At 28.6% G+C, this 21,850-nt stretch overlaps 5 protein-coding genes across 12 annotated transcripts; 2 read left to right on the top strand and 3 right to left on the bottom strand.

Moving 5' to 3' along the window:
• The first annotated feature begins 74 nt into the window (after positions 1–74).
• Positions 75–13,911, top strand: LOC126924169 (glycerol-3-phosphate acyltransferase 1, mitochondrial). Of its 7 annotated transcripts, XM_050738376.1 has the most exons (14): positions 2,656–3,303; positions 3,417–3,564; positions 8,798–8,916; positions 9,022–9,200; positions 10,105–10,254; positions 10,343–10,737; positions 10,818–11,241; positions 11,320–11,488; positions 11,559–11,743; positions 11,813–11,999; positions 12,071–12,291; positions 12,382–12,492; positions 12,564–12,756; positions 12,854–13,911. In XM_050738376.1, exons 2-14 carry the CDS (start codon positions 3,503–3,505, stop codon positions 13,063–13,065), a joined length of 2,607 nt encoding a protein of 868 aa, XP_050594333.1. In that variant the 5' UTR covers positions 2,656–3,303; positions 3,417–3,502; the 3' UTR covers positions 13,066–13,911. The 7 variants fall into 7 exon arrangements, with proteins under 7 accessions (XP_050594330.1, XP_050594329.1, XP_050594332.1 ...); XM_050738373.1 differs by lacking the exons at positions 2,656–3,303; positions 3,417–3,564 and adding an exon at positions 75–377; XM_050738372.1 differs by lacking the exons at positions 2,656–3,303; positions 3,417–3,564 and adding an exon at positions 748–1,284.
• On the bottom strand, positions 13,905–16,075 carry LOC126924485 (tektin-3-like). Its single transcript, XM_050739029.1, has 9 exons — positions 16,028–16,075; positions 15,812–15,966; positions 15,451–15,702; positions 15,141–15,373; positions 14,955–15,064; positions 14,749–14,897; positions 14,471–14,693; positions 14,256–14,410; positions 13,905–14,169 (listed from the first exon to the last, which is right to left on the bottom strand). Exons 1-9 carry the CDS (start codon positions 16,073–16,075, stop codon positions 13,959–13,961), a joined length of 1,536 nt encoding a protein of 511 aa, XP_050594986.1. The 3' UTR covers positions 13,905–13,958.
• Positions 16,076–16,241: 166 nt separating this feature from the next.
• Positions 16,242–17,868, top strand: LOC126924181 (V-type proton ATPase subunit S1-like). The gene is made up of 3 exons (XM_050738411.1): positions 16,242–16,615; positions 16,703–17,059; positions 17,147–17,868. The coding sequence occupies exons 1-3, from the start codon at positions 16,349–16,351 to the stop codon at positions 17,717–17,719; spliced, it is 1,197 nt and encodes a 398-aa protein (XP_050594368.1). The 5' UTR covers positions 16,242–16,348; the 3' UTR covers positions 17,720–17,868.
• A 334-nt stretch (positions 17,869–18,202) lies between these two features.
• LOC126924172 (heparanase-like) lies at positions 18,203–20,829 on the bottom strand. The gene is made up of 6 exons (XM_050738384.1): positions 20,638–20,829; positions 20,063–20,376; positions 19,702–19,945; positions 19,243–19,602; positions 18,734–19,172; positions 18,203–18,668 (listed from the first exon to the last, which is right to left on the bottom strand). Exons 1-6 carry the CDS (start codon positions 20,702–20,704, stop codon positions 18,506–18,508), a joined length of 1,587 nt encoding a protein of 528 aa, XP_050594341.1. The 5' UTR covers positions 20,705–20,829; the 3' UTR covers positions 18,203–18,505.
• LOC126924193 (uncharacterized) lies at positions 20,698–21,824 on the bottom strand. Of its 2 annotated transcripts, none has more exons than XM_050738437.1 (3): positions 21,646–21,822; positions 21,298–21,523; positions 20,698–20,832 (listed from the first exon to the last, which is right to left on the bottom strand). In XM_050738437.1, exons 1-3 carry the CDS (start codon positions 21,742–21,744, stop codon positions 20,798–20,800), a joined length of 360 nt encoding a protein of 119 aa, XP_050594394.1. In that variant the 5' UTR covers positions 21,745–21,822; the 3' UTR covers positions 20,698–20,797. The 2 variants fall into 2 exon arrangements, with proteins under 2 accessions (XP_050594394.1, XP_050594393.1); XM_050738436.1 differs by lacking the exon at positions 20,698–20,832 and adding an exon at positions 20,840–21,180 and having other exon boundaries at positions 21,646–21,824.
• Between the last annotated feature and the right edge of the window lie 26 nt (positions 21,825–21,850).

Below are 21,850 nucleotides of genomic sequence, written 5' to 3'. Positions count from 1 at the left end.
TGAAGAATCTTCTTATTTGAATACTTTATTATTATATCTTCACATACATATACATGTACACATATACATGTGGTTACAAAGCATGTCACAGACATGGAACGTTTATAATTCAAATATTTTATTAAAGAGACTTTAATACAAATTAATAATACAGATTACGTTTTTGTTATAGTAGTGAACCTTTAAATATCTAAAATTATATTTTTATATACAATGATTTTATCACATACATATAGTTCAAAAAATAGGTTAATATGTATACAAATGTGGCATAGCGTAATGGCGTGTGATATCGTGCATATTGTACTTTAGTATATTAAGTAATTACTTTAATATTCTGTGTTAATATAACGACTTTCTTTATATATTGATACCGGGTAAGTTATGATTTTTATAATTATCAATTAAACTCAACGTATTTAACAAATTAAGGTTATGTTTTGTAAATTCTATTAAGATCGCAGTAAAGATGAGGTGAACTAGACTACTGAATGAAATCTGAATTTTTTAATAATTTATTGTAATTATTATTATAATCATAAAATAAAGTTAACAATTTTTCGCTACATCTATAAATCTTATACGGTTGTACCAGGTTATACATTCATATATGTATGTATGTTAGCCTTCATACAACTTTTTACATATATAAAAAAAAATTGACAACAAGTAATATTTAGCAATATATTACATAATTATTATTATATATTAAATTACATAATTATATATAAACACATACATGTAAGCGCGCGTGCGCACATGTACGCATATTAAACAATATGTTATTAAATAGTTAAAAATACCTTAACTATAGCAATAATACACAATAAAAGAAAAAAACACGAAAAAGCACAAAAATAATACATAGGAAAGGAGACAATGCTTATAATTAAATGTTGATAAAAACTGTCATTCCTTTCATGTGCTATTTCCATCTTGTGAAAGTAGCGCGCATTACAAAAAAGAAAGTGTGTAACAATAAGTCACGCATGAAATCATTCTTTCGTAAGTACTTGAACTACCAATGAAACTCCCTGAATATACAGACAGAGAATCTTAATGCACTCCTACAAATTGATGTACAATAAAATCCAACACTAAACGTTAATGGCTTTCAATAGGATTAATTTATGAGTTGCATGGAACTAACCGGGCCTCAGGTCACACCGATTTTGCAGCTCAAGATGCTGTTTGTCATATAGTGCATCGTGTAAACGTACCGAATACATATAAAGCAATATCGGATGTCTTTTTGTTTATAAATTACATCAGCATTTAGAACATGTAATTGTTAAATTTCCAAAATTTTTCACCGAACTAATATGTGATTATAATAAATCAGTGTGCATGGAGTCATTCCAAGTGTAATTTATGGTATATGTTTTATTTACGTAAAGCTCGAGTGACGGATTTGTAAACGACATTTTAATTATGTCGTAATTTAAATAGTAAAATTACCGCGAGGATGCTATTGGCTGCTCTAGACTAACGCCACAGATGCTCTGGCTATCGTATACTATGTCTGCAATTTTATGAAGGATTATAATAGGCGTTATGTAATATTTTCAAATTTTAATCTTATCATTTCTAAATTAACATTAATCAACAACCATGTTTTATGGCAAAAAGAATCGGCACCGTCAAACTGATTATTCTGTGTTTGTTCTGTATATGTATGTAGTTATGTTTCGACTTTTGCGGTAACTATGTTGATAATCCAGTGATTAAACTGGAAGTGGATATATATTTTCATTGTTTTCTTTGTAATATTTTTCTGTACATGAACATTTATCTGATTTCATAAGAGATAATTAATACGATCTTCGTCTTTATGCTTTTTCACAACAAGTGGAATTATACTTCTCTTCGTAAAATTCGAATTGTTTCGATTAAAATAGACCAAGTCAACGTCATTGTAACGTCATTGGAATTAAGGTATCTCTTCCTACACGCATTAACGAGTTAATTTTCCAGTTTTAACTCGAATCTTAATTACAAAAAGAAAAAATATACACGAAGATGTCGAGGTTGATTACATCTCATAAAATACGATATATGTCCTTATAAGAGTCTGTTTGTTCATTTGCAGTGGCTCAGAAAAGTATTTGGATACTTGTCATAGGAAATTTTTACGTATATTTTATGTATTATTTAAAACATTTCCAAATCTCAAATCATCATGGTTATACCAAAGTAAAAGTAAAACTGAAATAGAAATTGCAAGATATTTGTTATGAACAAGTATGTATTTAGCAAAAAATTAATATATATATGTACGTAATGGCATGAATAGTCGATCTAAGTGCATAATTAGTGTCGAAAATGTTCCATATCTTTAAATATTGAAGCTTATTGACGTAGTGGATGGTCAGTTGTACAGAATATCTTTTATGTAGCTTTTGTGTAAATTTTCAATTTTGTTTCAAATTTTACTAATGTAATCACGATAGTATGTCTCGCTACAGCGTTAATGAAATTTCAAAATGTTTCGTATGGCACGTATAACATATTCATAAAAGTTTTCTGTATGTATCCAAATATTTTCGCAATTCATTGTATTATTCTTTACCGTTCTCATAAATTCGTAGAAACAGATATTATAGATCGTAATCGATGTTAAAATTTCATTGCGTGATGTTCGTTTCAGGTATTATCATTTCTCTTTCGTTTACCGGTCAGTTTAATTATCCTAATATAGCTCTGGAACATCAGGAATCTTAAGCAGGCAGTTATAAGCTACTGTTACTTCAGTGGATCGCGATCGCGAGCAAAAAATTCGTAAGAAAACTATTAAATTATTATTTTAGTGCAATATAGAATTTGCATTTTTAAGTACAAAAGAAGAAAGGAAAAAGGAAAGAAAATCGGATGAATGATTGCCATGTTACCTTCAAACACGTATACCGTTTGAAGTTGTTTGCAAAAAGGTAAACGCTCCGGATGATCTAGAAGTTTATGCAATACTAGATGTTTAGATTTGGCCTTAAAAACATATTTCTGTTGTTATAACACACCGAACATCCCGATTGTACTACATCATTAGCTAAGCGAGTCATTGAACCGTCGTCAGCGTCGTATATTGCTCGTGGTTACTTAACGTGTTGCAGTAGAAAATTGGCGTTTGCCGCGGCAAGAGTGCAGCTTTTCCATATACATCGCTTTTTATTATAATAAGGTTTGACAAAAATTCTAATCGACAAATTGTGACAAAGCGCAACAAGCAGAAACGGCGTCAAAATAATAATAATCGAATTAATCGAATTTATGGATCTCGATGAAGTGATCTGTGAATTTTCTCTCACGGTAATTGACGTGTTGGATAAAAGTTTGCACGACATTAACATCCGTGATCAAACGAAGTAGATAAATGGTGATTAAAAGCATGAAAACGAGCAGTTGATCATTTACGCTTTTAGGAACAATCTAAACGAGAATTCTAGCATTGTTTTGAAGTCTTCGTTCGGTGAGAAAAAGAGCCACGCGGTCTCCCTTCACACGGAAAATGGGTGGTCTTATTGAAATTTTCCTTTTCTTCGGAGTCCTCTTCTATTTCTTCAATTTTGGGTAACGTATATTTTCTTCGTTACTGACATGCACGATACGGAACTGTTCCATCCTGCAAATTATTTTCTTCCGTGTTTGTTCCTGCAAACCTAGTTATTCATACGTATGTAAGTTTAACGATATAAAAAAACAGATCTATCGACTAAATAAAATCGACTAAATCTAATAAATATAATAATCTACTAAATCTAATTAATTTTATCGTTAATCTTGAAACTTTGATTGACATCTTTGTAGAAATATTTTTAGAATTATTTTATCATAGAATGATCATTGAATAAATTGTAGAATTTGACATATTAATTATATAATGAATGAAATGAAATGATAATATAATGAACCATGATGGATGTGCAAAGTTGTTCAAAATTTCATTACGAAGAAAGAGTAACAAAAGTAAATTATCGTTACAGTAGTGCGCGTTGTATAATTCAATCAGTCATATGCTTGTATTTCTCAAAAAAGATAAAACTTTAATGTCTATTGAATATCATAAAGAGTATTTAAGTGTTTTATATATTTTTGTATATTACTTATATCCATTTCTTCACTTTCAAATTTTCTATAAATGCATAAAAATATATAATCTAATAACGACATGTAATATATGTAATCTAATTACTTAACCAAATTTTCGCAATCATATTAAAACAGTATGGATAATGTAAAAGCCGTACAATTCCGTAATACGTATTTTGAAGATACTCAAGATGTGAAGATATTCTGAGTTATTTTTTAGATTTTTAGTCTAATTTATCTCTCATCTTTTTCTCCTAATATTTTTAATTCAAAAGCACAGTTGCGAAATACGTATATATGCTGTTTATTTGGAATTTCATTAGTAAATTACACGAGGCAAATCAAAAAGTACAGAAAAGATAAAACGCATAATCATTTGTGCGTAGTTTATTATAATTCTGATGAATTAATCATTTATTAATCTGTATGTTTCTGAATCTTCTGTCTTATCATCATGGACTTTGACAATTATAGTAAAAAGAAATTAAAATAACCTAACCGGATTATTATTACTGGATCTTCTTACATTTACAATATACATCTTCTTATATTTATAATATAATGCGAGACTCGCTGAGCAATATGCGGCATTACCTGGGAAAACTGTGGCCAAAACTGTGCCATTGTTGAATTACTATTCGATAATATAGTCCATTATCAACATAGAATTAATTATTTATTCTGAAAACCTATGCACTATTCTTGTAATAGTGCTCGTAATATTCAAAATAATAAAATTGCTTATATTAAACGTGAAACATAACGTTCAATATTTATTTATATAACCGACATATGATACGTGGCTATAGGTGCAGTTTAGATCATATGGCAAGTATCTCTTTTCTTGAGTGGTATAGATTTGATTGTTTCGTAAGCTTATAATATTCAACCTTCCGGACAATAAGTTCCGCGTTACGTTGCACGTTATGATTTATTCAGTTTTGTTACTTTACATTTGTTTTATTCAAGACGATTTTTATACAGAGTGGACCAGCTAAATGGACTTATCTATTGCTTTCTTATCTATTGCTGTATGAAAAATCTTCTCAGGACAAAGTTATATTATCTCAGACGTATAATTGTGAAAATTGCAATTACAGTCAGTGTAAAAAGTGTTCGTACAATAATTAATTTAAACAAAAATATTATAGATCGTTTACTAATAAAATTTAAAGAAATAAGAAATATGTTCTTATAAATCCGCAAAATAATTTTCATAAAAAAAAGATGGAATATCTATATCCTTTGGGAAAATATTAACAAATACCTAGAGGATGCGATGAAATGATGGATATCTAAAAATATATGTGTAATAAGTATTCGTATAGTCACGGTTTAATAGGAAAAACTAATAACACAACAAATATCTTGGAGAGGAAATTGCTAGGTTTCATTATATTAATACCTAATGGAGCTTTTTTTCGATTTTATTATGGTTTGAAACTGTTATGGAATTAAATTTATCAAATTGATGAGTTGTCTACTTGAAATATTTTTTCATTCTTCTAAAAGAGTTCCCTTTAAATCATTTCTTGATGAAATATGATGATTCCGATTCTTTTCTATCAGGTGGTCCCATACATTTTCTATAATATTTGTATTTGGAGACTGTGAAACTGCTTTTAACTGTTTCCGAACATTATATAAGATCCACGATCGCGTATTAGTAACATTGGATCGTTATCTTACATCATTATGAAATTGTTGTTCAGAGCCACTTTTTCTGCGCTTTAATACAGATTATTTTTAAAAACATCTACGATGTATACTTTATCCTATGAAGCGAAAACTGTGCGGATACTTATTGTGCTTACAGGGTCAAATTGAATAACATGTAAAAACAAACACAACGTGATTCCTTATGTAAAAATAAGAAAGAAGTATAAAATAAAATTTTTTCATTTTCAGCTTAGTTTTTGAGAAAATTAAGTTTGAAGATTTATCAAGTATTCTTGAATATGGCTTATTCCGGACTGGACAGGACTAAATAATCGACAGCAGCTCGTTCCACGTGTGAAAATAAGTCGAAAATATAGAATAAGATGTGTCAATTTGCGTATGATAAATTTCCAAATCATTTTTTCTCGGAAACAAAGCTCCTTATGAAAGAATTTTATTCTACATTTTCGACTTATTGTCACGCTTTTATGTGCCCGCTTTTACATGTTATTCGGTCGGATTGTATAGTTTTGCCATTTGTTAGATATTTATTCATACTTTCAGAACAGAAACGAGTATCGCAATCTTTTTTCATTTTTTGAAAATTATTCTAGAGACTTGTAAGAACATGTATACAGGACGTTCCGTTTAAGTAAGAACAGTGGAATATCTCATAAGGGGTTAGTTATTAAAAAAATGTTGTAACAAAAGCTGCTTGATTCGAAAGATAACATCTTCTGGTTGAAATTATTTCTTACAGATTAGAGTAGTGCAGGGGTTTTAAGGTCAACTTTATTTTGTTAAATGGAGTCATATATTTTGTAATACATTAGCCATACATCTCGGAATTCTTTATAAAAAGGTATTAATCTATTTATGTCAAAAAACTATTAGTCTACAGATATTTTAGTTTTAATTTGTCGTATGAAGAATGTTGTCTTTTGTCTTTCATACGTTAAAACGTAAAGATAAGGGTATCTCTTCGCATCTTTCCTTACCTTTCGTACGACATTACAGAAATGTTAGAATTAAAGTATTTGCTAGGCTAATAAATTATCGATATAATTAGGTTAATAGTTTTGTATAAGAAATACTGAGGTGAATGGATGATGTATTAGAAAATATATGATATACTGTAATCTTGCTCGAATGTTGCTATCTATGTATGTAGTATCAACATGATGACTATTCAGCACATTATTGGATATGTATAAGGACAGTGATTAAACAGAAGATTGTGAGACCGTTGGCTGTTTGACCTCTTTTCGTTAAATTTTTATCTATGAGATAAACTAAAATATACAGCGTATCATAACAAATAAACAACGCCAGAGAATATCAAGCAGAGAATTGTAGCTGCATGTACATCCATAAAATCGCAGGAAATAGAAAATTGATTGAAGAAAATTGAAGAATTAATTAAAACAAAAAACAGATTTGGGTTAAAATGAACCTGCATTCGTTAGCCGAGATTCAAAGATTCCAACTATGTATTGAACCAAAGGGCCATCATTTTGAGCATCTATAGCCTTAGAAATTGTCAATGAATTGTATGAGAAACGTATCTTCTGCTATCGTATCTATTTTAAATAACAACCAATGCTTATCTTTGGATAACAATATGTCAATGTTGGTGTCCGAATGCCCTGTGAATCTTTAATTGTTCTCAGACACAAATATTTCAAGATTAAATGATCTGAATAATATGATTGTTAAAGTCGTTGAATTTGTTTTTTCCACGTTCTACAAGGATATCGAAGACGAATATAAATAAAAATACTAATGGCTCTGAAATCTCGTATAACAAATGACCATGAAAAATATTACCCTTACACATGTGTCTTGAAATGAAATGAAATTTTGTCTTGAGAAAATTTTTCCTATTGCAACAAATAAGCCAAGCATGTAGGTGATATAATTTAGATGACCTACCCTTTATATGTAGTTATGAAGAGGGTCCTTGAATTTTTTCCGATTGAATGTAAGTTCTTGATGATGAAATGGTAAGATTGTAAATTATCATATCAAGAGGCGATAACCGATGTGACATCAGCATTGTGATGCTGTTCCCTTATCTGCGTCAAAATGTCTTAATCCATTAAAGACCGCTCAATAGTTTATCAAAATATTATAAATACTTTCGTTTCTTTAAATTTCATAAAATTATAGAATCCAAATGAAAGAAATAATGACGAAGGAAATATTAAGCGAATCCTTGGAATTCCTTTTTGTAGTTAGAATTTTAATAAATATATGTAAAATAAATGTAAAACGAAAGTTGCAAGTGAAATTTTGCGCAAACTTTCGTTCGTAATGGATTAAGTTAAGAATGAATAATACATTAATAAGCTGAATGGTAATTATAATAAGCTGAAACTTGAATAAACGGTTGTAATTTCTTAACTTCACTTAGCTGCTTTGGTCGTCGTTTTTGTTTTTTTTATTTTCTACGTATTATTGAGAAACTTTATTTATTAGTATTAATTATTGTTAATTTAATTATTATTGATGTTTGTAATTATCTGTTTTGTGATAAGCTGAGAAATTCTTTTATTATTAATATATTTTTATTTATGTATCTCTGAATCATGTATGAATGTACTGGTATTGAACTTAAGGCGACACGTTTCTAAAAAAGGAAATCTCATCCGTTAGTTGCAATTTCGCTCGACTGCATCGACCCGTTAAAAGCGTCGGAGATGGAGCGTAAATAGTGCATGGTCCAACAACCCTGAAATTATGTTCGTGATTACCAACATTATGAATTACATTTCTATTATAATTTTATTCAATAATATTTACACAAGTTTACATTGAATTATTTTTATTGAAACCATAATGTTGACTGATGTTTGTTCAATCCCTTTTCCAAAGCTTCGAGCTATGTTCTACGTTATACTATTTTCCATAGAATTTATTTGTTTTAATATAGATTCTACCAAAAATTATACTGCGACCTTTAATTACCACGCAGTAAAATGTAATAAATTCTATGGAAGAAAATTTCTTTGCACTTCATAAAGATAATATTTTTAAATAGTATCTGTACTAACAGGGCTTCCAGTATGATTGATATAGTTTCAACACGTTTGCAAGAAGTGTATGCAAAATGGAACCGCAGAACGGAGATAAAGCGAAACCCAGAATCGGATACAGTTCGGTTTTCGACAAAGGGTAAGACTTTCATTCAGTGTATAAAGGATGTAAAATACATGAATTTTTATCAAAGTTAGAAAACTGATTAAGAAAGGATTTTAATCGAATATTCACATGGTTTAGAACTTCGGCGAACTGGTCAACAAATGTATAAAAAAAAGTTACAAGATAAAGAACAAGCAAGAAAAGTTCGGGAAAGTTCTTTATTTCAAATCAAGGAGACTGAACCATTAATCCCTACTGTCACAGAAAGCTCTTTATTTCTACACTATTGCTGCAACAGTTGCACTCCATCATCTAGAGTAGGTTCTACATATATTACATATTCTTTAACGTTGATGTAAATGAAAAATAAAATGATTTTATTCGTTCGTTCTTTAACGAAAATATTCAACGTACCGCTTATATCTATAATATCTTTAATGTGCTATAACTTTGTCATAAGATAGTCGCGTAACCATTTTTTTATTTAGTATAGATTTTAGATCATTATCTAGAATCATTTGTAGTAAGTATTTTTCAGTGGTGATAATAGCTTGATTTATATGTAGTGTTGTTCAGAAAATTCGTAATATTTTTGATAATCAATATATTTCGCCCTGAATTTCATAGTACTAAAAGAAGAGCATTATTTGTGGCTACAAAAAATATCTATATCTTTATGTGATATTTAATAAAATCTTCTGATAGTATATTTTAAATATTAAATATTGTGCAAACAGACGTGAAACTATAAAACTAATTACTTACTAGTTTCTCTCTTTCTCTTTATCTCTACTGGTTTCTGGTTTTTCTTTAGTATAATTAGATAAAAGAAGTCATATAAAGTGAATTGCGATATACATTTATCGAATAATGGCAGTTATTAATGAAGGCCACATATGTATCTCTGATGATAAAAATTGATCTTCCTCACAGTTAAATTAATTATTTTATTATTTTGATATCTATGTACTAAACATCAACGAAATTCAAATGTAATCGCTAATATATAAATGATTATCACTGTTAAATAAATTTCACGAATGCGTAATAATTAAAAGTAATGTTTATTAAATTATTAATTAAGCAACTATTATTGTGGTGACAACATGAATATTGAGGAAATGTAATATATAAAATACATACAATTAAAGCATATCGATAAATAATTAGAGTATAAGCTTTTACTAAATATATTTTTTCATTTAATTTTATTTCTTACAGAATTCATTAGTAAATACTGTTAGTAAGCAATATGCGCCTTTTGGTACAAATGTCCTATTAATGGAGTCACATCAATCGCTATTCCATAGAATATTACCTCGTGCGATACGCGTTTGTTCTTTTAAAGAACACGATTATTCAAGGGAATCAGTAAGATATAAATCTTAAAATAATTATATTTATTGAAGTAAATATTTAATTCTTTGTTGATTTTGTACATAACTTTCCTCTTTTATAGATTCTAGAAAGTGACAATTTAAAAGAAGCAACAAAACTGGTTGCTTCTGAAATAATTAAGGATGAGGGTTGTAGTGAAACAGTTGCCCTGGAAAAAGCAAAAGAGAGAGCCAAGACCATACTATCACAAATGGAAAGCAAACCAAACAATCTTTTCATTAGAATTACATCATGGATTACTTATGTACTGTTACCATGTTTTATGCAGTCTGTTATAATATTACCATCTCAAATAGAAATGTTAAAAAAAGCAAATGAGACTGGTCTTCCTGTGATATTACTTCCTTTACATCGTAGTCATATGGATTATTCTATAATTACCTTCCTTCATGTAATGTATGGTATTAAATGTCCATTAATTGCAGCTGGGGATAATTTAAAAATACCATTTTTTGGGTATGTTATAAATATATATAGAATATTAAATCTTATTACAATACCATGTTATTATTATCGAAATTTTATGTGTCAAACAGGAAGCTTTTGCAAGGTTTGGGCGCATTCTTTATAAAACGTCGAATTGATCCTGTCATAGGCCGCAAAGATATTCTTTATCGTGCCATTCTTCAGACATACATACTGCAAAAATTAAAAGAAGGTCATATTATAGAATTCTTTTTAGAAGGTACACGTACAAGAACTGGTAAACCATGCATGCCAAAAGGTGGCATTTTGAGTGTCATTCTTGATGCATACATGGAGGGAATTATTGAAGATGCAATGATAGTACCTGTTGTACCAAATTATGAACGTCTTATTGATGGAAATTTTGTTCAAGAGCATCTAGGTCAACCAAAGAGGAGAGAAACATTTATATCTACAATGAAAGCCATGTTTTCTACTTTATTAACAAATTATGGAATTATGAAAATTGATATTTGTCAACCCTTTTCACTTAAGGTAAGTTATTTAAATTCTTTTTAATGTCATGGATGACATTTATCACTAAATTTAATAATTTTATTGCTTTCTGAAAAGGAAATGTTAAAGTCTTTCCAAAATCAATCAAAATTGAATGGAGTAAAAATATCTCCTGCTGAAAAGCCTTTAAAGTCGACAGTATCTAGCTCATCGTTATATGGTACAGATGTAGTTGCAGAAGAATACCGTCAACTAGTTGACAGTCTTGCACGGCATGTTGTATATAGTAAGGATAAAACACCTCTAAAAGCATTAATTTGTTTCTTTGTTCAATGTTAATGTACAATATTTTTTAGATTGTAGTGATGCAATGCCAATAATGTCGACTAACGTTGTTGCGTTCATCCTTCTATATATATTTCGAGATGGTTGTACCTTGGATGAATTAGTTGAAGCATTTGATTTCATAAGACACCAGTTAGAAAGTCATACTAAAAACATTGCATTTTGTGGAGAAAATATTGATATCATAAATCATGCTGTTAGTAAGATAATTATGTTATAAATATTTTATTATGATAAAAGAATATATGTTGACTCATTCTTTTAGTTAGACATCTTAGGTCCAGATTTAGTAAAACTACAAAATCAAGAAATTATAGAAACAGCTGATAGTCAGCTAACTCAATCAAATTTCGTTACCGTAATCCGTCCTATGTCGTTTCTACCAAATGTAATCGAACTATCTTATTATAGTAATACAGTGGTAACATGTTTTGCTGTGGATAGCATAGTAGGTAAGAGAACATATTGTTTCGTAAATTATATTAATTTACTCAATTTAATAATTTGTTTATTATATTTGCAGTAACAGCTTTGTATGCAATACAATCACAAATGAATGATCCTATAGCTCTTGCTCAAAACAATATCATAGTGTCTCAAGATCTTTTGGTAGAAAAATCACTTAAACTTTGTGATATTTTTAAATACGAATTTATTTTCTGCAAGCCATGTCAGGAATTAGAACGCGTTATTATAGACACTGTAGTAAATCTCTCACATAAAGAGATTATTATTTTACAAGAAGTAGTGTATACTTAACATAAAGTTATTCTAATAAATTTATTATTATTAATCATTATTACTAATAGGTTACTCATATAAATTATTTGATAGGAATCTTATTTAGAAGAGGAACTATGGAGTAAAAGATTCGCAAAAAATTTTGATGATAGTTCAGATGAAGAATATCTTAATAAGAATAGCTCTAAAAGTATTCGGTACAAAGTAAGTTATTCTTTAATTTAGACATATTTTCTAATAACGGGATTGTGATCTAATTTAATTGTTTCTTCTAGTTAAATTTAATATCGGAACATGCAAAACGTGTGGAATATCTTCACATAATGTTGCAACCTTTAGTAGATGTTTATACTTTTACTATTTTGTCTCTTAAAGGATTAGTAGGTCAATCGCTAAGCGAGAAAGATTTAATTCAAAAAATTTTAAATGACATAAAGGCGAATATAGATCATGGCATAATAAAATACAGTAAGTAATGGCAAATAATTATATTTTTATAATATATATATATATGTACATATATTGCATTATAAAGTAATGTATCATTAATTTTATTTTGATATAGGTGAATGTTTATCTATTGATTCAATAAAGAATGCCCTCAAATTATTTGAAAAATGGAATATCTTAGAATGTTATCCACAAGAGAATGTTAAAATTTTCTACCTGAAAGATCAATATGATACAGATTCGGCTGTAACGAAAATCTACGATATAATAGCAGCTTTCAGATGGACTAAAAATATAAATGAAAAAAAAAAAGATGATTTTGAATGAATTTCTATAATGTACTACTTCTTTATATCAACGAATAACTTGCTATGAAAAACTTTGTAAATAGTGGTTTACAAATAAGCAGTATCACTTAACACGTTTGTTACTATAGTGCATTAAAACAAAACATCCATCACTGGTCAATAATTGCGATTTTTTTCATCCAAGCATGCTAGATATAATATATCTATTAGGTTGTTTGAAAAGTTTCTTTCGTTTTATAAGGTGATAATAGATGAGTAACAATTTCTGTTTTATATTATTTTATTGAATTAGGTATGATCCATTTCGTTCTATTTCTATTATGTTCGTGCATAATTCAATAAACTAATATAAAACAAAAAACATTGTGCGTCTATTATTTCCTTATAAAACGAAAGAAACTTTTCGGACAACCTAATATTTATTCCACATGTTAAGATAATATGTAAATTAACACATACATATATGATACTGATAGCAAACGTGTTAATCTCTTTATACATTAAATACATACATATACATACATATGTAGATTAAATATTTATTGCTCTGCGTAAATAGTTCTAAAATTCATAGCAGAAATACAGAAAATTTTGATTTGGGTCATTAACTATATGTAGGAATTCAATAGCAGAATGGCTAATGTGATATTACAATATATAAACATATTAGATTTATTTCGTTAATACAGTAATCTTATGTACTATTAAATTCAATGCTAATAACTTTTTTGTTATTGTTAAAAACAGAGATATACTTAAAAGAGTAAAAAGCTATTTTTATTACACTTTTACAAAACAGTTGAACGATAAAATAAGTTTTTTATGTATGATATTATAAAAAAGAATAAACAGAACAAATAAATGACATCGTTTTTGATATTTTTACAGTTAGAAACGTGTTGCATATATGATTCAAAACTTTATAACTGACGCAATCGGATAACTTCTTCGCATGCCCATACACTTTTCCCTATCAATAAATAGTGAATCAACTTTGGATTTTAAATCACTTTCTAAATTAGACCTAGTGCGTAAAAGTTGTTGATGTTGTGCTTCAAATCTTTGTAATTTTAAATTCATATCATGTATCATTGTATTTATTGTTTCTACTTCCTCAATCATCCTACGTAAGTGAAAATTTGTTTGAAATTTGTTTAAAGATGTTTACGATTACTGTCATTAAATTTTACATAAATTTCTTGACTATACCTAAGTTGAGCATGATCTTTACATAATTCTGCAGCTGGTCGATGTATTCTGCTTTCTAATCGAGTGTGTGCGACTTTAAGAGCAGAACTTTTATCTGTGATGGCTTTTTGCATTAATTGTAGATTTTTTTCAGTTGCAAAAATTTCTTGTTGGATCTGTAATTACATACATCAATTATACAACAAAAGTTTAAAGATCAAGATATTTTTAATTACTTTATGTAAATGTATCTGTAATTTTTCTTTTGCTTGAAGCATTTCTGCAGCTCTCCTGGCTAATGCATTATTTGTATTTCCCCATGCTTCCCACATCTCATGACCAACTGCATCTATCGCGACTTCTATATCGCTTCGTAATTGATTAGATTTCTCCCGTTCTTTTTGTGATTTTTTGACTACATTATTGGAAGCTTCAGCCCATGATTCGGCTTCTGTAACACTTAAGATATACGACATAAATTGCGATCGTAAATCGCAGTTTAATATGAACTTACCTTGGGTCATATTTTTCAATACCACCGTAATATTTTAACCCACGACTGAAATTATTCATTTGGTGACAAGTAATATCAATTCCAAGTGCAGTTTCTTTATTTTTTATATCAATTTCTAACTGATTTTGTACTGCTCTACTGTTTGTAAGCTGAGTATAAAGCAAGAGATTGCAATAATTAGTATGAAATTATGATTTTGTACTTACCTGATTAACACATTTGTCCGTAAAGTGTTCTAATTTATTTTGACAATTTCTGACTACCTCGACCTCTTTTAAAAGAGCGTGCTCAGCTTGGTCATGTACCAAATCAGAACCTGTATTTTAAAGGATATAAAATATTTTATGAACATTGGTGAGATTTATTAATTTATGGAGATAAATATTATAAACCTGTCCTAGCTTCACGATAATATAAACATTCCTGCGCTATGTGCAGTTGACCCTCTAAACTTTGTATCGTTGTTTGTAGGTTCCGACGGCACTCTTGCATTCTTGTATTTTCTATTATTAATCTTTCCAGTTCTGAAGCTACTTCATTTCTCCAAAAAGTAGTATCCGTAATTCTTTCTCCCAATTTACGACCGCTTTCAGTTTGGCCGTTCTGTACTTTCTCATCGGCCTCTCTAAAATTAGATTAATTATTGTTTGTAATGTATTGTAACAAAAATATATATATAACAAAATATCATAATCACTTTACCGCATCATTCGAACAGTATCCGCTCTTAAATTTTCAGAGAAATTTCTGTTGCTATCAGATTCATTATAAAGTTTTAGCTGATTCTCCACCCATTCGTATGGGCCATATCTTGTAAAAAGTGCAGCTCGTGCGGCGTGTGCAGGATTTCTATCGAAACCAGTTACCAGATTGGGAAATCGTAACGGTTCCGTAGCCATTCCTTTTGGCATATAACAGGTATTAGCAAGTAAATTTGTCATAGGTTGTGCAGGTCTGAAATAATCACAAAAGGATAAATAATTTTTCAAGATAAACTAACAATAAGATACAAGCGATTTAAAGTCAATTTTCCAGATTGAATGGAATTTAATAAGAATGTTACAGCGGAGATGTTTCTATGATTTCATATCCTAAAGTAGGACGCCATGCATGTGGTTTTGGAGTTTTATGAAATTCTCCAACTCTAACCGGAATCGGTGGACCAATAATTTGTTCCATACATGGTAGAACACCCACCGTAGTCCATGGTTGAAGTTGCTAACATTAAAATAATAAATTAGTAGCATAATTTGTTATTTAAATTCACATGAGTACAAACCGAGTACATAACAGTTTCTTGTTGTCCCTCAATTTTGGTACTCTCCATTGTTCAAATTTATATTAAAAGGAATTAATACTGACAAAAATTTTATCTCCACAAAATAATTTTTCACATTTCACCTAGCTTGATGAATAACTTCTTAAAATGAAATGGCTTAATTTGGAATGAAGGTTCATTTGAAAACCGGAAACAAAGTTATCACGTGACGTCTGTCATATGATTCTAGCCTAGTCAGGTGCTCTGTTACCTTACATTCTGTTCGATCGGAGTCAATCAGTACTTATCTGACTCGCCCAGTTGTGTTTGACTAAAACTATCATGACACAATTTTGTAATGTTTTCTGTTTCGTTTTTATCTTAAACGTTGCATTTCAAATTTTACCTTCACGCGCCGATAATGCAGTACCTGTATTGCTATGGGGTGAGTCAGTTAATTCTGATTTAACAAGTGCAGTAAACCCCTTTTTAAAGACTACCAGCGAGGAATTTGGTCTTTACCTGCGTAAAAAATTAGAAAATTCACCTCCAGTTCTTCTTTATATAAAAGATAATCTGTGTATTGAAGATTTAGTGAAATACAAACAGGTTATTGTAATATACTTTATAATGTTATATAGTTGAACTCATTTGCTTGTTGACTTAAATATTAAAATAATTTATATAATCTTTTAGCATCTTCAGGAAGTTATTAATGGTGATTCTTTACGTTATTTTCCTGCTGTTGAGAAAGCAGTGAATACTGTTGAAGACTTACCTTTGTACAATCAAACTTATAATGATTATGTGGATTCTGTATCTGATGGACAATTACTGATTGTTCCAATTAGTAATTTGGATGTTATCCCAGATACATACAAGACAATAAAGGATTCCAGCCCTAATTTGATAGCTATGCTCACAGGGAAAGCCTGTAGTTATAGACGTTCTGAACGAGTAAAAAGGGACATTGATGCAGACAATACTACTACATCTTTTGTCATTTCAGGAACAAGAGTATTATTATATGCTAATCGATCATTATCATTACAGGTAATTTTAATTATTAGTATTTTACCTAATGATCTTTATGACCATAATTAATTCATCTTTGTGAATAATAATTCTTTTATTTGATAGCCTGAAAAAGACAAAGCTATAATAAATCTTCCACTTAAGCCTACAATTACTGAAGAATCGGATTCAAAAACATCTGCATATAATTTAACTATGACATTTACAGGATCTGGTGCTATTATCAAAAATGAACTTGTTTTTATATTTAAAGTTAGAACTGCAGGATATTATACACTCAAAACAATTAATTACTCACATTATATTAATGCAAATTCTACTGGTAATCCACAAATTTTAACAACAGATACAGATATTGTTTTTCCATTTAATTTCTCTTATCATTGTTCACAAATTATTACATTCAAAAATGGCGATACAGCCTTAAATATAACAGGTTTACAAGTGCAACTTGATCCACAACCGGACAAAAAGGCTAATGGTACAAAAATATTTGCATTTAATGATGCATATGACTGTGTCGGTTTTACTACAATTCCAATTTGGACAGGAATATTTGTTACTGCTATATTAGCTTTAATTATGATTTGGGCTCTTACTATGATTATAGATATTCGTACAATGGATAGATTTGATGACCCCAAAGGAAAAACAATTACTATTTCAGCTCAGGAATAATATAATAATATTAAATTATTAAAGATATTATGTACATACATACCATAGTATCTTGTAATTGTAATCAATTGTCAAATAGATTTTCAGTGTCATGTTGGTAATTTGTACATGTAAAATGTATGTACATTAAAATTTATTAATGCTGTTAATGCTATCAATTTTTCATTTTACAATTATAACATTGATGCAATAACATTTTGCTATTAGATAATAGTGAATTTAATCATTCCATTTACCTAATATTATACTACTTTCAGTATTTATATATTTTTTGTGTATTATAGTATTTCTTTCTGTAGTATTTGCAATATATAATTTCTAAGAAAATTTTGTTTTATAATTATCAAAGGACACAATACCGTGTACTAGTGAATAAATAAGTAACTACTTTAAATATGTATCTTTCAACAATAGAACAATGTTGTGATATATTGATAGTTGATTGAAACATGCATAAGGTTTATAAAAAAATCTTATATATCATGCTTTGTATTATAATATATTATGCGTTAATTGTAATAAGATACATATATTGAATAATGTTAATATAGTTTTTTGCATATATATAATACGCACACACGAGTTCACACAAATGCATATATGCATATATATAAGATATAGTAATATCTTATAAAAAATTATTTAACTGTTTAATTCTTTTATTAATTTTTCTTTATTCTAGTTAGTGATGATTGTAAAAATGAGATTCTATAATATAAATTTTTAATGTATAGAAAACGTATACATAATATATGGTATAATTTAATTGAAGTTGTTGCATATTATCTATGTATAACATGCTGGAACCTTTGCATTATGTATTATAATAAATATCATGGAATAAGGTGGTAAAGTAATTTGTTCCGTAGGTTCTAATACTATAGGTCGGAATGGTGGTAAATTTCCATTAGATTCCAATTTCAATAATTCTCCATTTATTTTTATAGTCCTAAAAAAGAAAATTGAAATGAAATGTTACATAATCTATTTTCATGTAAAATAATTATTACATACCTTGATTGTAGTTTGTCAGAAGTAAGTGCATATAAATAAACTTTAGCATTTCTGTGAAATACAGGAATTCCTTGAATAGTAACATGAACAGGGAAATTAGCTAGATTAATTCCATATATTGTAATTGCTGGAACTCTGCCGGTCCATGCTTTTTTTGGAGTGCAATGTGCATACAATCGTAAATACTCAAGAGGTATTGATGATAACTTTAGAACTTTTTCTGAAACAAATTTCTTATAAACTATACTAACCCACCAGTCAGGATTTGGTATAAGATCAGATCCAATCATAGCATAGTTTCCACCAAACAATGATTGCCTGGTAACAACATTTACTCCTGTACTGGCACTGTATCCCAATTTATCAAGCCATAAAAATCCAGCTACAAATCTATCTGATAGTTTTGGTGCACCTCCACCATAAGCTGTACTTGTTTCTGCTACAAAAAGATTCTTCTCCATCACTTAAATTTGAAATTTTATTTCAAAGAGACTAATATGATTACATACATAACCACATAGGAATAAGTTCTCCTGATGATATAATTGCTTTTTGCATGGATTTAATTTGCTTTGGCAAATAATTAAAAGTTGAAATATTTATAAAATCAGTTAGTTGAGCTTCCCTTCCATTAAGGTAATATTGATGCCAAGTAACATAGTTTACACTATTTTTATCATTTTCTAAAAATGTTTTCGCATATTGCTCTCCCATATGAACTGTATCTTCTACATGATTTACTTCTGGTCCCACAAGGATACTTTTATTATATCCTATTTCATCTAATAATTCCCTCAAGTGACAATAATCATGTGCAAGTTGAGTTGCATTAACATTTCTATTAAATACATGATGAAAAGAATTTGGTTCTGAAATTTTATTATTATTACGTACCAATCTATTTAAAAGATAAGCAGATTGAATAATAAAATATGATATTTAAAAAAAATAGTAAATAAAACATTTACCATTTCCTAATTGCCAGTCTAGAGTCATGCCTTTATTTTTGGCAAATGAGATTATATTTTTAGCATTAACATCATTCCAAGAGTTATCAACATTTCTAATTAATACATTTAAATCGAATATCATTCGCAATTTTGATTCTGTTGCAAAGTTGTATAAATTCTCAAAGTCTGTCTCATTAATAGTAAAATTACTTATATCTTGGCCGTCTACCGGATTAATTACTTTTTCGGAAACTGTTTTTGTCTATGCAATATAATTCATATAAATTATTATCTAAGTGTTTTTAAATAAATATGTACATATATATATATATATATATTATATATGATAATTTCATAAATGATAAAATAATATACCAACTTTATTAAAGTGTAGACAATCTGCAGACGTACCGCCTACCCGAACATAGGCTGGCCCAAGAAGCCGAGCTAAATTTATAAATTTGCTATCCTTTATTGGTAGACTTTTCATATCACGAAGTAATGATGTATCAAGACCGAATGACAAAAATTTGTCTGACACTGTATGTAAAAGTGATTGTCTTGAATATAAGTGAAGAACGTGATTATTAACTGTCTGGTTTATCGTATTATTGAAATTCCATGCTGATAATATTAAAAATATCATACAAAAACTCAGAAGGATTAAACTAAGAGTGGGAGGTATTGTTGATTCTGAAATTTAAAGAAGAATATGAACGTGTAGATATTATAATTGTATAGGTAATCCATTGGGCGTATTAGAAATTCAAATTTTAAATATTCCATGCGTAATAGAACATGCAATATGGCGATAATATTGTATATATACTATATATATAAGCATGTGTATTTTAACAATATTAATTGCGTGTAGAAATAATGTATGCAAAGAGTATTTATTAAAACGAATATTTATTAAAAATAAATTCTATTAATTTCAATGAAAGAACTTACGGATTCGAAGTTTGTCTAACTTCCCATACTCATTTTTTCCTTGTTCGTTGGTTATAAAGTAGCTCATAATTTGTTCAGGTTCTCAATTATCTATATATATATTTCAAAATAATTTTATGCATACAATTCTTATTTGATTTGTGATCGGAAGCAAACAGATTTATCGAGTACTATGATTAGTTTCGTTTATAGTCATTATAAATTATATAAGTAGAATAATAATTATACTTATAAAAATATAAAGATTAAATATAAAGAACATTACTATCATAAATTTGTTAAAATAAACAGAATGATAAATATATATGCCGTAATCTAAATAATATAAACGATGTTAAACAATTTACTAATGAAACATTTTATCTATTAAAAATGAGTGATGTTTCTGCATTTATTTTCGATCGGAAGTTTTACATTTTGTATAAATAATTTTATCGTTATTTAAAAAAGGAGCTCCTCTTTTACGTGCATATTTTTTCTTTCTATTATTGTAGCCGTGTTGTTCTATACTGAATTGGCTTGTAAATTGTTCCTGCTTGAGAACTATGATAATTATGTTAAAATTACAAAGAACCTATGATTCTTGTGTTTCTTTAAAATATTAAAATAAATAAAAAATATTGATATAAATATATGTATAATATTTATATTAATAAGTACCTCCAGGTGAAGTTTGTTCAGACAGCGAATCTAAACTAGAACTTGATGATTGAAAAAGTAAAGACCGGCTTCTGTGTATCGCAATACGATTACGATAAGACAAACTACGTCTACGTTTCTGTTTTTCGTTTAATTGCTGCTTTGATTCTGAACTACTTAATTCATCTTCAGCCCAAAACGGTCGATCAGTGTCATCGGATATTGGTAATGTTGTTGGTGCCAATGACTTAAAAATAAAGACATTTCTCTTTAAATAAAAGCATATTTTTGATAATAGTAACTTAAAATATCTTGAGAAATTCTAAATGTAAAATATTGTTTGTCATTAACATCTAATTGATTTAATACCCCAACAGATATTGTGGTACAAGATGATTGATTTTCATAACCTTCATCCTCGGAATTTTGTATCGTTTTACGAGTATCACCGCTAGCATAATAACCCATTATGAATTTTGTTTAAATTTTGATAAGTTATACAATTATAAAATTTAAATTTTCTACATATGTTTGATTACACTGATGATTTTTTATACTTTGTGTCTAAAATTTA

This window comes from Bombus affinis, chromosome 14 (genome assembly GCF_024516045.1).
Source record: "Bombus affinis isolate iyBomAffi1 chromosome 14, iyBomAffi1.2, whole genome shotgun sequence".
Taxonomy (NCBI): domain Eukaryota; kingdom Metazoa; phylum Arthropoda; class Insecta; order Hymenoptera; family Apidae; genus Bombus; species Bombus affinis.
This window is presented reverse-complemented; position numbering and strand designations above follow the sequence as displayed.